Here is a 12,199-nt window from a genome sequence, read left to right as displayed (position 1 = left end):
TGTTCAGCCAAGGCGCCGGATCCTCCCCGAGGTTGTTGGGAAGCTCCCGGATCCGCAGGGAGTCTCCAAGATGCCCCGTGTTCCCCTTTGTAAGGGTGAGAACAGGTCCACCACGGAGGGCCACCATCCCTCAAGCCGTGGCCGTTGCCACCCGAACCCCCAGGCACAAAATTTGCCCCCCAAAACTATTTATAAAGGAAGTTATGACCTATTCCAGGACGGAGCTGGCGGCAGGGATGAGGCTCCCGTTCCAGCGCAGGACAGGCTGGGAACGCCGGGATGCGACGGCCGAGCGCTCCGCGACTCGGCGCTCTCGAGTGGGTCCCTCTGCTCCCGCATCCCATCCAAAACGCGGACATCTCCCTGGTTGGATCCGGTGTTTTCAAGGCACCAGGAGCTCCGGTTCCGTCTCCCTGCCTCCTCCTCCTTCTCCAGATTCCCGGGAGAGAAGCAGCTGCTGCTCCCAGCACAACCGGGGCTTCGGGAACGCGCTCCGACACGGCAAGGAGGTGCCGAGGACGGCATTCCGAACGGGAGGAGGCGCCTGCCCAAAGGGCCCGGCAGCCCTCGATGCACACAAGGAAACCCGGGCTGAACCGGGCCAGGACCGTCCCCAGGTCACGGCAGCTCCCGGGGACACCGGGGGCTCCGCGGGGGACCGGACTGTCCAGGAGGACACAGGGACCGTGGGAAGGCACAAGGGCCCCCGGACACACACGGCCTCGCCGGGACACCGAGCAACAACAGGCGGGCAACAGGCAGCCCCAGATCACAGCCCAACACCAATGGACTGCTCGGGAGCGCACCGAAATGGGACGACCTCCGGAGGCTCCCGAAACGGGACGACCCCCCAGAGGCTCCCCCGAAACGGGATGACCTCCCGAGGCTCCCCCAAAATGGGATGACCCCCTGGAGGCTCCCCCAAAACGGGACGACCCCCCCGAAACGGGACGACCCCCTGGAGGCTCCCGAAACGGGACGAACCCCCGAAATGGGACGACCTCCCGGAGGCCGCGCGCTTCCCAGCGAGGCCGGGGCCGGCACCTTGGGCTCTCCTTGGGCTTTCCTGCTTCCATGAAGCCGGAGTTTCCGCGGCGGACGCTGCCGAAGGGGCTGGAGCGGCCACGGGACGTCGGCGCTGCCGCTCCCGGGCCGCCCGGCATTCCCTCGTTAGCGTGGTCCATCCATCCCGGCTAGCGCGATCCGTCCATCCCGGCTAGCGCGATCCGTCCATCCCGGTTATCCGCTCCTTCACAGCAGGGAAAACACACACAAAAAGGCATCTCCGACAGCACAGGGAGATAATTCCCGCCTAAGGAAGGGAGAACAACCTCAGGGACCCGCTGGTTCTTCCTGAGCGGAGATAATTGTGAGGAAGTCGTGACAAACCTCGGAGAATTCGTTATTTTGACTTGGGAAACGCCAAAGTGACCCAGAAACCAAAGGCCCATTTTCTGAAATTATTTAGGCACTTAGGAGCCCGCATTTCAATGAGAGGGAAATAGGAAAATAAAGAGGAAAAAAACAACCCTTTAGGCAATGGGACGGGGGAGCCTAAGGCAAAGCTGGGAATATTTCAATATCAAAGCGAAGGCTGCGCGGAGCCCAGGGCAGGAGTTACCTATGGATAAAGCTACCGCGAGCGAGTTAAAATAACGGGAATAGCACCAGCGGGATAGGGGAAGGAAAGGCATGAGGCTGTCAGGCGCGCGCGCCCATAAAGTAAAAATATTTGGTCCCACCTGTTATTATTTACACCGCACGTGGGCATTTTTATTTATTCAGCATTCAGAGGCACACGCGCTTTACGGCGTCATTATTTGATATGCGAGCCCTAAAATCAGAGGGGAGTAAGAAATATTCCAAATCTACGGAATGCCTCGAAAGCCGCTGCTTTATTGCGGGTTGTTTAGCTAGGGCTGCCTTCCCCCTCGCAGCGACTGTATTTTAGTGGTGAACGGGGTGATAACTCCCTATATGCAGTTTGCATAAGTCAAAACGGGCATCCTCAGCACTTATAAACCGTAAATTCCGTATGCGTTAAAAGCAGAGGTTTCCATATGGAAAAGCGGGAAGGGATGGGGTCGAACGATGCATCCGGCGCCGCTCCGAACGGAGCCGAATCAACGCCCACGTTTCCAGTGCTCCCAAAAACGCTGCCAACAAACACGGGATCAGGCCGAGAAGGGAAAAAATCCCTCCCGTTCCATCCCGTTCCCTGCGCGGATCCGGACGGATGAGCAGGGCTGCTCCTTGGACAAACGCGGCGCGTTTGCCACGGAGAGGCTCCCAATGGGATTGAGGTGGGATCTGGGCTTCCCCATTCCCATTCCCACGCAAGAAACCGGCACCTCCTTGGGGAACGCGGCCGCTTCCGCGTTCCCGGGGCGCAGCGGGGCTGTCCGCAACGCTCCGCGCTCGGATCCTCTCCTTCCATCCCGCTTTTGGGTTGAAACTCACAGAAACGGGGCAAGGCTCCTCCCGCGGGGGGAACGGGCCGTTTGGGGCCGTTTGGTGCAGAAACGGTTAAGGCGGTCGCACGGGGCCGGGCTCGCCGGGTGCTGCTGCTTCCCAGCGCTGCCAAGTCCCGGCCAGCCAAGTCCTTCGGATATTAAACTTCGTGAAAGGCGGCCTTTTCTTTCCCTTTTTTTTTATGGGAACAACGGCATCCAGAGGGAGGGCGCTGCCAAGCAGGCCTGGAAAGGCTCTCGCTGAGCACGCGAGCGGGAAAGCTCCGGAAGCGGCCGCTATCCGCCGGGAGCAACGCTCCGGGGTGCATCCTCCCCGGGGGGAAAAGGCTCTTCCCGGGCGGCTCCGTGTTACCGGGATGTGCCGGATCCAGCGGGAAGGGCGGCCCACGCTCCCGGACGGCAGCGACGGCGCAAGGCGAGCCGAGGAAAACCCACGTGTGGATCCAAGGAAGCGCAGGGAAGCCAAGGGAATCCCGCCGGATCAGCCCGCAGCGCCGTCAGGCACACGCCGGGAACAGCCGCGGTCAGGGCAGGGAGTCAATCCCAAAGGAACAGCCGGCGCAGCCCTGCGACACGGAAAATTCCATACGGAACCGACAGCGGCGCATCCAGCCAGGTGGATGGGGAGAGACCAAGCAGGACCGGGGAGTTCAACGGCAGGAAAACGCGGGAAATCCTCCCGGATCAGGCGGAAGGAGGGAGGGAGCAGCAGGATGGGTGAACAGCCCCCTACGGCCCCCGGGGGTCAATCCCATGGGATATGCACCCTTTGGATCGCGGATGAGGCCACCCGGCCGAGTGACAGGGACGGCCGCCAGGCGCAGCGAGAGGTGACAAACGCGGTGACGCGACGGCCGGTGACACCCAAACCCTGGCGCACAGAAAGGCCCTTTTGTTGGCGCCTCCATAGGCAGCTCCCCACACACCTCCGTATCCAGCGGCGCTCCGGCTTCCCGAGGGCGGCCGGGACTTTTGTTGGCGGCTCCGGCGCTCAACGTTCGCCCATTGTATCGGCTGCTCCCTCGGAGCGACGAGGAGAAAGGGAATTGCTGCAAAACGGGGGAAAAAATCAATGCAGTTACAGGAAGCAACAAGTTGCCAGAACTGAAGGGCCGCTACAAAAATAGACATTTTCTACCAGCGCTGGAGCCCTCCCAAACATAAGTATCGGAGCTGGGCACTACGGGGTTGGCAAAAGAGCAGCTTGGCCTCATGTTGAGGCACTAGGAAGCTTAAAAAGTAATAATATAGGTCCAAGGAAGTCGGAAGGATAAAGGAAACCGAGCGCCAGGCTAAGGAGCGGCGGAGAATCCATCCGATCCCGAGTCCATCCCGGCGCTCCGGCTGGGACGCGGCTGCACGGGCACGGGTTAGGAAGTCATTAAAAGGGAATTAAAATGTTGGCCCCACAAGAGGCGGGTCCGGAGGCTCCTGATCCCTTGGAGCGGGGACGGAGACCTGCGCGCTGGAGACAAAGCAGCTTCCATGGGATAAGTGATAGGGAAGGGGGATTCCTTCCCAAGCCGGTTCCGTTTGGATTCACAACCGGACGCCTCGAAAACGAAGTCGCCGGTTACCAGAAGCGACGGCGCTAATCGGCTCAACGCGGTGAATCCGTGTTCCGCATCCGCGCAGTCCCGGCCGCAGCGGGATTCGCGCCGCTTCCGAGCTAACTCGGTGAGGAAAACACCGTCCCATGGCCCAAAAACCGACCTAAAAGAGGCCAAAATCAACCTAAACGTCCCCAGAGCGGCTCAACTTCCAGCACAGGGGCTGCAGGGCGCAAATGGGAAGACCAATTTGGGCCAAAACCTCCGTGAATTGGGCCGAGAAAAATCAGAGCGCTAAACGCACGCGGTGGGAAGGGTGGAAAAATAAGAAACATTGGGAAAACGGCAACATGCAAGGAAAAGAAATGGAAGTTTTAGACTTTGAGCCTGCTTAAAGAGTTAAGGTTGTGAGGAGGAGGCTTCTCTCGCTCGCAAAGAGCTTTTCCCTCCTCACAATCCAAGGAGACGGCGTCCCGGCCGGCCCGGATCCGAGCAGCGCCGGCTCCAAACCATCCGGGATCCCAATATCGGCAGATTGGAAGGCACTCAGGAAAAAGGAGTTAAGCAGCTGGAGGGATCGACTTACAGGGAACGATTAAAATAACCAGGCGCGGAGTTTGGCCACGCGGGAAGGTGGACGCGACAATTCCGTGCAGTTGCTGGAAGTGCCAAAGGAAGCTACAATTAGGAATAACCAGAGGAATGGCAGGAAAATGAAGGCAACTTGTGGTGTATTTAAAGGGGTTCTCAAAGCACTGGAGCCTGTCGGTGTCTAAAATAGCTCCCGCGTCTCCGTTTCCAGATGGAGCAGAAATAACACGGAGCTTCCATGCGGATTCCCGGCCGGCAGCTTCCAGCAATTCCATTTATTTAGTGTTTGGTTTTCATTGCGCTAAGAGAACGAGATGGATCCCCAGACTGTGCCACCAAGGGCGAGCACCGTCCTGGGCTTGAAGGAAACACAGAGCAAGGACGTCGACCCGACGCGTTTTCCAGACTGGAATCCGCTCCGTTTATCCCGCACGAGTTTCTCCTCCGTGTTTAAACACAGTTAACCTGTCCCAAAACAAACCCAACCCCGGAGCTGTTTTAACGAGGGCAGCGGTCCAGAAACGCCGAATTCCTATGCTGAAACGACGGCGTTTTGGTGACAACTACACTTAAACAGTTTGCAAGGGAACGGGCAGGCCCCAAAAGCACCGCGACACGACGGGATAAATCCCAAAGTCCGGCAAAGCGTTGGCGACGCTTCTGTGTTCTCCACAGGGAAAAGGGGGACCGTTTCCCAAAGAAACGGATCGCCGGGACACGGGGAAGCGGCCCATGGGAGCGAGCGGAGCAGGGGGCTCTCCCCATCACACACGCGTCGCCCCATCCCTTTTTCCTTAATTAAGGAAAAGCCGCCGCGAAGCTTCCGAGCGGGAGCCCCGTCCCCCCGCGCTCCGTTCCCGAATTCCGGCTGTTCCAGAGGCTCCGAGGCCCTCGGGAGGGGGCCGAGGCCAAGCCCCCCCCCCAACACAAGGGACTGTCCCCCGTGTCCCCCAGGATGTCCCCATGTCCCCTCTAACCCCTCCCTGCCCCCCCCGGGCCCCATAACGACCCAGGCCCCCCCAGCCCCCGTCTCTGCCCCCGGGGTCCCCCCAAACTGCAGCCCCTTGAGCCCCCCCCCAGCCAGGACCCCCCCCGGCCCCCACCGCGGCCTCCTCCTCCGGGTCCCCCCCCCGGGCCTCTACCCCGCCCCCCCCCCGCTCCCACCCCCTCGACACCCCCAAGATGCCCCCCCCCCCCCGCCCCATAACGGAGCCCCCAATTCCCCTGTCCCCCCTCCCCCCCCCCCCGGCACCGCCCGGGCCCCCTCGGTGCCCCCAACAGCCCCGCCCACCACGAGGGGCGTGCCCATAACGCGGCACCCCCCACACCCACCCCGCGCCGCCATTGGCCGTTCCACCCGCCACTCAGGCGCGAGCGGCGAGCCGATTGGCTGCGCGGCGCCGTCACTCAGGCGCAGGACGGGGCGGGGCCGGAGCCGCGACCGCCTCACGAAAACTCGGGCAGAGTTTGGGGTGGGGGGGGGCTCCGCGCTCCCCCCCCTGCTCCCGCCGCCGCCTCCCCCCGCCTCGCTCCGTCCCCGCCGCTCGGCCCAGGGCGGCCCCGCCGCGGCCCCCGGGCCCCGCCGCTTACCGGAGGGCCGGGTCGGGCCGGGCCGCCTCCTCCTCCTCCGCCGCCGCCGCCTCGCGCCGCCCGCGTCTCGCGCTGGGGCTCCCTCCGCCCCCCCGCCCTGCTCCTCCTCCCCTGCGGGCCCCGCCCCCCCCGCCGCGCGCGAGACTCTCGCGAGACCTTCCTACTTCCACCCCCCCACCTTATATCCCTGCGGCGCGGGGGGCGTGGCCTAGGCGAGGAGGGGGCGTGGCGGAGGTGGCCACGCCCCCTGGGGAGGACAGGGAGACCTCCGGGGGGGACAGGGAATGGCCGCCCCCCCCCCCCCCAATCTTGGGGACAGGGTCCCCGGGGGACATCGCGTCCCCCGCGGCCGGGCCCGGCGGCAGCGTGAAACGGGGAGGCCCCGACACGGGGACACCGGGAACAGCGCCCTCCTCCGGGACAACGGGACACCCTGACGTGGGGACACCCTGACGTGGGGACACCCCGACACCGGGACACCCCTCACACCCCCAAACCAGCCCCCTCACACCAGGGGACACCGCGGGCATGAGGACACGGTGCTCCCACGCCAAGGATCCCCGATGCCAGGGCCACCCCCCCATTCCATGGCACCCTCGGCAGAGTCTCCCGAATCCAGGGATACAGGGCAGGATGGGGAGCGCTGTGCCGATCCAAACAGCTCCGGCCCGTCGGATTGAACAAGGCCCCCTTCTCCGCTCCCCCTGCCGCCTCCGGGCCGCATTCCGGGGCGGAAGCTCCAAAGATCCGACCCGCTGCTGGCGGCACCGACTGTGTCCTCAGCTGAGTGCTGGGAAGGGGCTTGGGAAGCTCCTGACACCAGACAGGACCCCTGCGATCCCCGCGGTTCCATGGGATCCCTGCGGTTCCATGGGATCCCCGCGGTTCCATGGGATCCCTGCGGTTCCATGGGATCCCCGCGGCTCCGAGGGATCCCCCTGGCTCCAAAGGATCCCACACAATTCCAAGGGAGCCACACGGTTCCCTGGGATCCCACATGGCTCCAAAGGATCCCCATGGCTCCAAGGGATCTGCACAGTTCCCTGGGATCCCAAGACTCCCAAGGATCCCCAGGGATCCCACGGCTCCCCAGGATCCCCACAGCTCCCTGTCACGGAGCTGCAAAGAACAAGCGCAGAGGAAATCCCATTTTCAAACCGTTTTTATTCCCTTCCCGCCAGCTCTCCGCTCCCCGGCCGGCATTCCCGGCTCCGTCGGGACGGCTCCGTCACATGGCGAAGAGGATGAGGAAGGCCACCATGAGGCAGAAGAGCCCCATGGCCTCGGAGAGGGCGAAGCCCAGGATGGCGTAGGAGAAAAGCTGCTGTTTAAGGGACGGATTCCTGCGGGAAGAGGGGGACGGCTCAGCGGGATGCAGCCGGATCCGGACGCTCCCAGCCCGGCCTGGTCCCACTGGGCTCCCCCCGACCTGGCGTAGCCGATGATGAGGCTGCCGAAGACGGTGCCGATGCCGGCGCCGGAGCCGGCCACCCCCACGGTGGCGGCGCCGGCGCCGATGAACTTGGCGGCCGTGTCGATGTCCCGGCACGCGGCGCTGCTCCGGATGCTCCGGCAGCCCAGCGGGCTCTGGAGAGGAGCGGGAATGTGGGAGAAGCGGCCGGGACGGAGCGGATGCCTCCGTGTCCCCTAAGGGAAGCGCTGGACTCTGCTCCTTGACTCCGAGGGCAGGGAACAACCCATTCCCTGTCCCCAGGCCGGTGCCGGGAGCTTCCCGGCGGGAAGCGGGAACGTTACCTGCTCTATCCGGGCCGCGGGGCTGCTCAGCGCGGCGGCAGCGAGGGGCCGGCACAGCAGCCACGAGCTCGTCCGCACCTGCGGGGACGACGGCGTCACCGGTGCCACCAAGGGGACCCCCGGGTGCCACCAAGGGGACCCCCGGGTGCCACCCGCTGCCATCGCGGCGGATCCCGGCTCGCGCTCCGGGATCCCGCTGTCCATCCCGGCACCGCAGGGGGGGAAGGAGTAACCGGCGGCTCCGGGTGGCTCCGCAGCGTCCCCCGTCCCCCGTGTCCCCTCCCGGCTCCGGGTGTCTCCGCAGCGTCCCCCGTGTCCCCTCCCGGCTCCGCGGATGCCCGGGATTCCGGCCGGGATTCGCGGTACTCACGAGCGCGGGAGCGGTGACGACCTTGGCGCAGGCCAACATGGCGGGGGGGGGGCGCACGCAGGGGACGGGGCTGCAGGACAGACCGGGGGGGAGGGGGGGGTCAGGGTCTCCGTGAGCCCTTGGGGACCTTGGGGCTGTCACCGGGTCCCCGGGGGGGGGGTCAGCCCCTCCCCCCCGCGCAGGGGCTTTTCTCCCAATGGGGGGGGGCGTTTCCTCCCCCCCCCTTTCCATGGGGTTTTTCCCATGGGTCTTCCCAGCGCTTGGGAAGGGGGGGGGGTCTCTTTCCCCTCCCCCATTCCGATGGGGGGGCCCTCCCTCCCCCCCCCCCCCAAAAGGGGCTGTTCCCCCCACAAGGGGGTGTTTCAGCCCCCCCATCCCAACGGGGGGGGGGTTATTCCCGCCCCAAAAGGGAACCCCGGCCCCAGGGGGGGTCTCTGCTTCCCCCCTCCCCCCCCCGGGGGGGGTCTCTGCCCCCTCCCGCGTCCCCGGTGTCCCCGAGCCGCCCCCCCCCCCCCCACCTGGCGCGGCGGGCAGGTCGCGGCGGGGCCGAGTGCGCAGGCGCGCCCGGAAGCGCCGCCGCCGGGAGGGCCGGAAGCACCAGCGAGAGGAGGCGGTGCCGCTGCCCGGAGCGCCGCCGCCCCGCGGCGCCCCCTGCGGGCGGGGCGCCGGCGCCGCGGGGCGGGGCCGCGCTAGGGGGCGGGGCCTCGGGGGAGGGGGCGGGGCCTGGCGGGAGGCAGCGGCGCGGCCGGCGCCATCTTGTGGCGTGCGCCGGGGGCGGGGGGGTTGCCCGGACGCCTGGGCCCTTCGTTACCCGCCATCACCGGCCTCCTGTGCGGGTGTACGGGGCTGTTGTGTCACCCAGCCCTGCGGTTGTGCGGGGGGAGGGAGCCTACAGGCGGCGTGCGGTTGTGCCCCGTGGGTTGTTGCAGGGTTGTGTGAGCGCGTGCGGTTGCTGTGTCACACCGGGGTGCGCGGGAGGGTGCGGGTGTGCGAGGGGTTGTACATGAGTGTGCAGGGGGTTGTTTCACACCGGGACACGCAGGAGGGTTGTACGGGTGTGCGAGGGGTTGTTCGAGTGTGCAGGGGGTTGTGCGGTTGTGCAGGGGGTTGTTTCACACCGGGACACGCAGGAGGGTTGTGCGGGTGTGCGAGGGGTTGTTCGAGTGTGCAGGGGGTTGTGCGGTTGTGCAGGGGGTTGTTTCACACCGGGACACGCAGGAGGGTTGTGCGGGTGTGCGAGGGGTTGTACGAGTGTGCAGGGGGTTGTGCGGTTGTGCAGGGGGTTGTTTCACACCGGGACACGCAGGAGGGTTGTGCGGGTGTGCGAGGGGTTGTTCGAGTGTGCAGGGGGTTGTGCGGTTGTGCAGGGGGTTGTTTCACACCGGGACACGCAGGAGGGTTGTGCGGGTGTGCGAGGGGTTGTTCGAGTGTGCAGGGGGTTGTGCGGTTGTGCAGGGGGTTGTTTCACACCGGGACACGCAGGAGGGTTGTGCGGGTGTGCAAGGGGTTGTATGAGTGTGTTGTGCGGTTGTGCAGTGTGTTGTGCGATTGTGCAGGGGGTTTCACACCGGGTCACACAGGAGGGTTGTACTGATGTGCAAGGGGTTGTACGAGTGGGTTGTGCAGAGGGTTGTTTCACACCAGGACACACAGGAGGGTTGTACAGGTGTGCAGCGGGTTGTGCAGGGGGTTTCACCCCGGGTCACACAGGAGGGTTGTACCGGTGTGCAAGGGGTTGTACGAGTGTGCTGTGCGATTGTGCAGGGGGTTGTTTCACACCAGGACACACAGGAGGGTTGTACCGATGTGCAAGGGGTTGTACGAGTGTGTTGTGCAGTGTGTTGTGCGGTTGTGCAGGGGGTTGTTTCGCACCGGGACACACAGGAGGGTTGTGTGGGTGTGCGAGTGTGTTGTGCGGTTGTGCAGGGGGTTGTTTCACACCAGGACACACAGGAGGGTTGTACAGGTGTGCAAGGGATTGTCCAAGTGTGCAGGGGGTTGTTTCACACCAGGACACACAGGAGGGTTGTACCAGTGTGCAAGGGGTTGTACGAGTGTGTTGTGCGGTTGTGCAGGGGGTTGTTTCACACCGGGACACACAGGAGGGTTGTACAGGTGTGCAAGGGATTGTCCAAGTGTGCAGGGGGTTGTTTCACACCAGGACACACAGGAGGGTTGTACAGGTGTGCAAGGGGTTGTTCGAGTGTGTTGTGCGGTTGTGCAGGGGGTTGTTTCACACCAGGACACACAGGAGGGTTGTACAGGTGTGCAAGGGGTTGTTCGAGTGTGTTGTGCGGTTGTGCAGGGGGTTGTTTCACACCAGGACACATAGGAGGGTTGTACAGGTGTGCAAGGGGTTGTACGAGTGTGTTGTGCGGTTGTGCAGGGGGTTGCTTCACACCGGGACACACAGGAGGGTTGTGTGGGTGTGCGAGTGTGTTGTGCGGTTGTGCAGGGGGTTGTTTCACACCAGGACACACAGGAGGGTTGTACCAGTGTGCAAGGGGTTGTATGAGTGTGTTGTGCGGTTGTGCAGGGGGTTGTTTCACACCAGGACACACAGGAGGGTTGTACAGGTGTGCAGCGGGTTGTGCAGGGGGTTGTTTCACAGCGGGTCACACAGGAGCGCTGTACCAGCGTGCTGGCGGCTGTACCAGCGTGCCGGGTGTTGCGCACAGGCGCAGGCCGTGGTGCCGCAGCGGGGGTTGCGCCCCCCCCCCCCCCCAGCGCCTCCCGGGAGCCGCTTATTAATGGCCCTAATGCGGGAAGCCGTAAAGGCCGCGCGGCTGTTAATTAAATCATGGCCGTAATTAACTTTCATTAAAGGAAAATCAATAGCGAGGAGCCGGCGCGGGAGCCGCGGCCGTTCGTCATGGGGGGACGGGGGGGGGGGTCGAGCAAGGGGGGGGGTCCCAAAACCCCCTTTTCTCCCCCAAAACGCCCCCCGCGGCCCAAAACGCCCCCCCACTTCTTTGTTTTCCTTTTTTTTTGCTTAAAATCCTTTTAATTATTATTATTATTCCTCCTTCCCCCCGCCCCCCCGCGGTGGATTTCACCTTGGGGGCGGGTTCGGCTCCCGGTCTCGGTTCGGGTTCGGGTCCCGGTACCGGCGCCGCTGGCGCCGCCCGAGCTGCGTCCCGGTGACCGGGCTGCGGGGCGGGGCCCGAACCGGGACCGGGACCCGAACCGGGACCGGGACCAAGGGGCGGCAGCCGCACTGCGACACGAGGCGGGATTGGGAACCCGGGACCCGAAACAGACACCGGGACCCGCAGTCGGTTCCGGTACCCGCACCCGCCCTCCCCGGTACCCGCAGACGGGTCCGGTGCCGCCCCCAGCCCGCAGGACCGGACCGGGCCGGGAGGGGGCAGCAGTGGGAGGTGACAGTGTGTCCTTAAGGGTGACAGTGTGTCCTTAAGGGTGTCACTGTGTCCCTACGGGTGTCACTACCTCCTTATGGGTGTCGCCGTGTCCTTAAGGGTGTCGCTGCATCCCTACGAGGTGTCACTGTCCCTAAGGGTGTTTCTGTGCCCCTAAGGGTGTCGCGGTGTCCCTACAGCGCGTCACTATGTCCCTAGGGGTGTCACTATGTCCCTAGGGGTGTCACTGTGTCCTTAAGGGTGTCAGTGCATCCTTACGGGTGTCACCTTACCGGTGTCAGCCTGTCGCACCTGTACCAGGGGCCGTGTGTGTCACCATGTCACCGTCGTGCACAGCTGGATGGGAGAGGTCACCGCCACATCTGGAAACAGCCGGGGGGGGGGCAGCTTGCAGCGAGCACAGCTGGATCACAGACCCCCCCCCATGCACATCTGGATGGGGGGTCCATGCCCAGCGCAGCCCCTCGGCCTCCCGCCACCGTCACAACCTCC

The 12,199-nt window shown here is 64.5% G+C and overlaps 1 protein-coding gene across 1 annotated transcript; it reads right to left on the bottom strand.

The window, feature by feature from the left end:
• Positions 1-7,346: 7,346 nt before the first annotated feature.
• Positions 7,347-8,366, bottom strand: LOC148595004 (ATP synthase F(0) complex subunit C2, mitochondrial-like). Its single transcript, XM_088522810.1, has 4 exons — positions 8,328-8,366; positions 7,958-8,035; positions 7,632-7,789; positions 7,347-7,545 (listed from the first exon to the last, which is right to left on the bottom strand). Exons 1-4 carry the CDS (start codon positions 8,364-8,366, stop codon positions 7,431-7,433), a joined length of 390 nt encoding a protein of 129 aa, XP_088378936.1. The 3' UTR covers positions 7,347-7,430.
• Positions 8,367-12,199: the final 3,833 nt, after the last annotated feature.

This window comes from Tinamus guttatus, unplaced genomic scaffold (assembly GCF_059628265.1).
Source record: "Tinamus guttatus ecotype Peru unplaced genomic scaffold, ASM5962826v1 Tinamus_guttatus_pri_ptg000166l, whole genome shotgun sequence".
Taxonomy (NCBI): domain Eukaryota; kingdom Metazoa; phylum Chordata; class Aves; order Tinamiformes; family Tinamidae; genus Tinamus; species Tinamus guttatus.
Note: the sequence above shows the minus strand (reverse complement) of the source record. Positions and strands in the feature narration are given on the sequence as shown.

Bases quoted from the DNA above. Each gene is read 5' to 3' on its own strand.
- LOC148595004 (XM_088522810.1), bottom strand. From the start codon at position 8,366: ATGTTGGCCTGCGCCAAGGTCGTCACCGCTCCCGCGCTC. The intron at 8,036-8,327 runs GTGAGTACCGCG...TCGTCCCCGCAG, and splicing joins TCGTCACCGCTCCCGCGCTC to GTGCGGACGAGCTCGTGGCT. The intron at 7,790-7,957 runs GTAACGTTCCCG...GCTCCTCTCCAG, and splicing joins CCGCGGCCCGGATAGAGCAG to AGCCCGCTGGGCTGCCGGAG.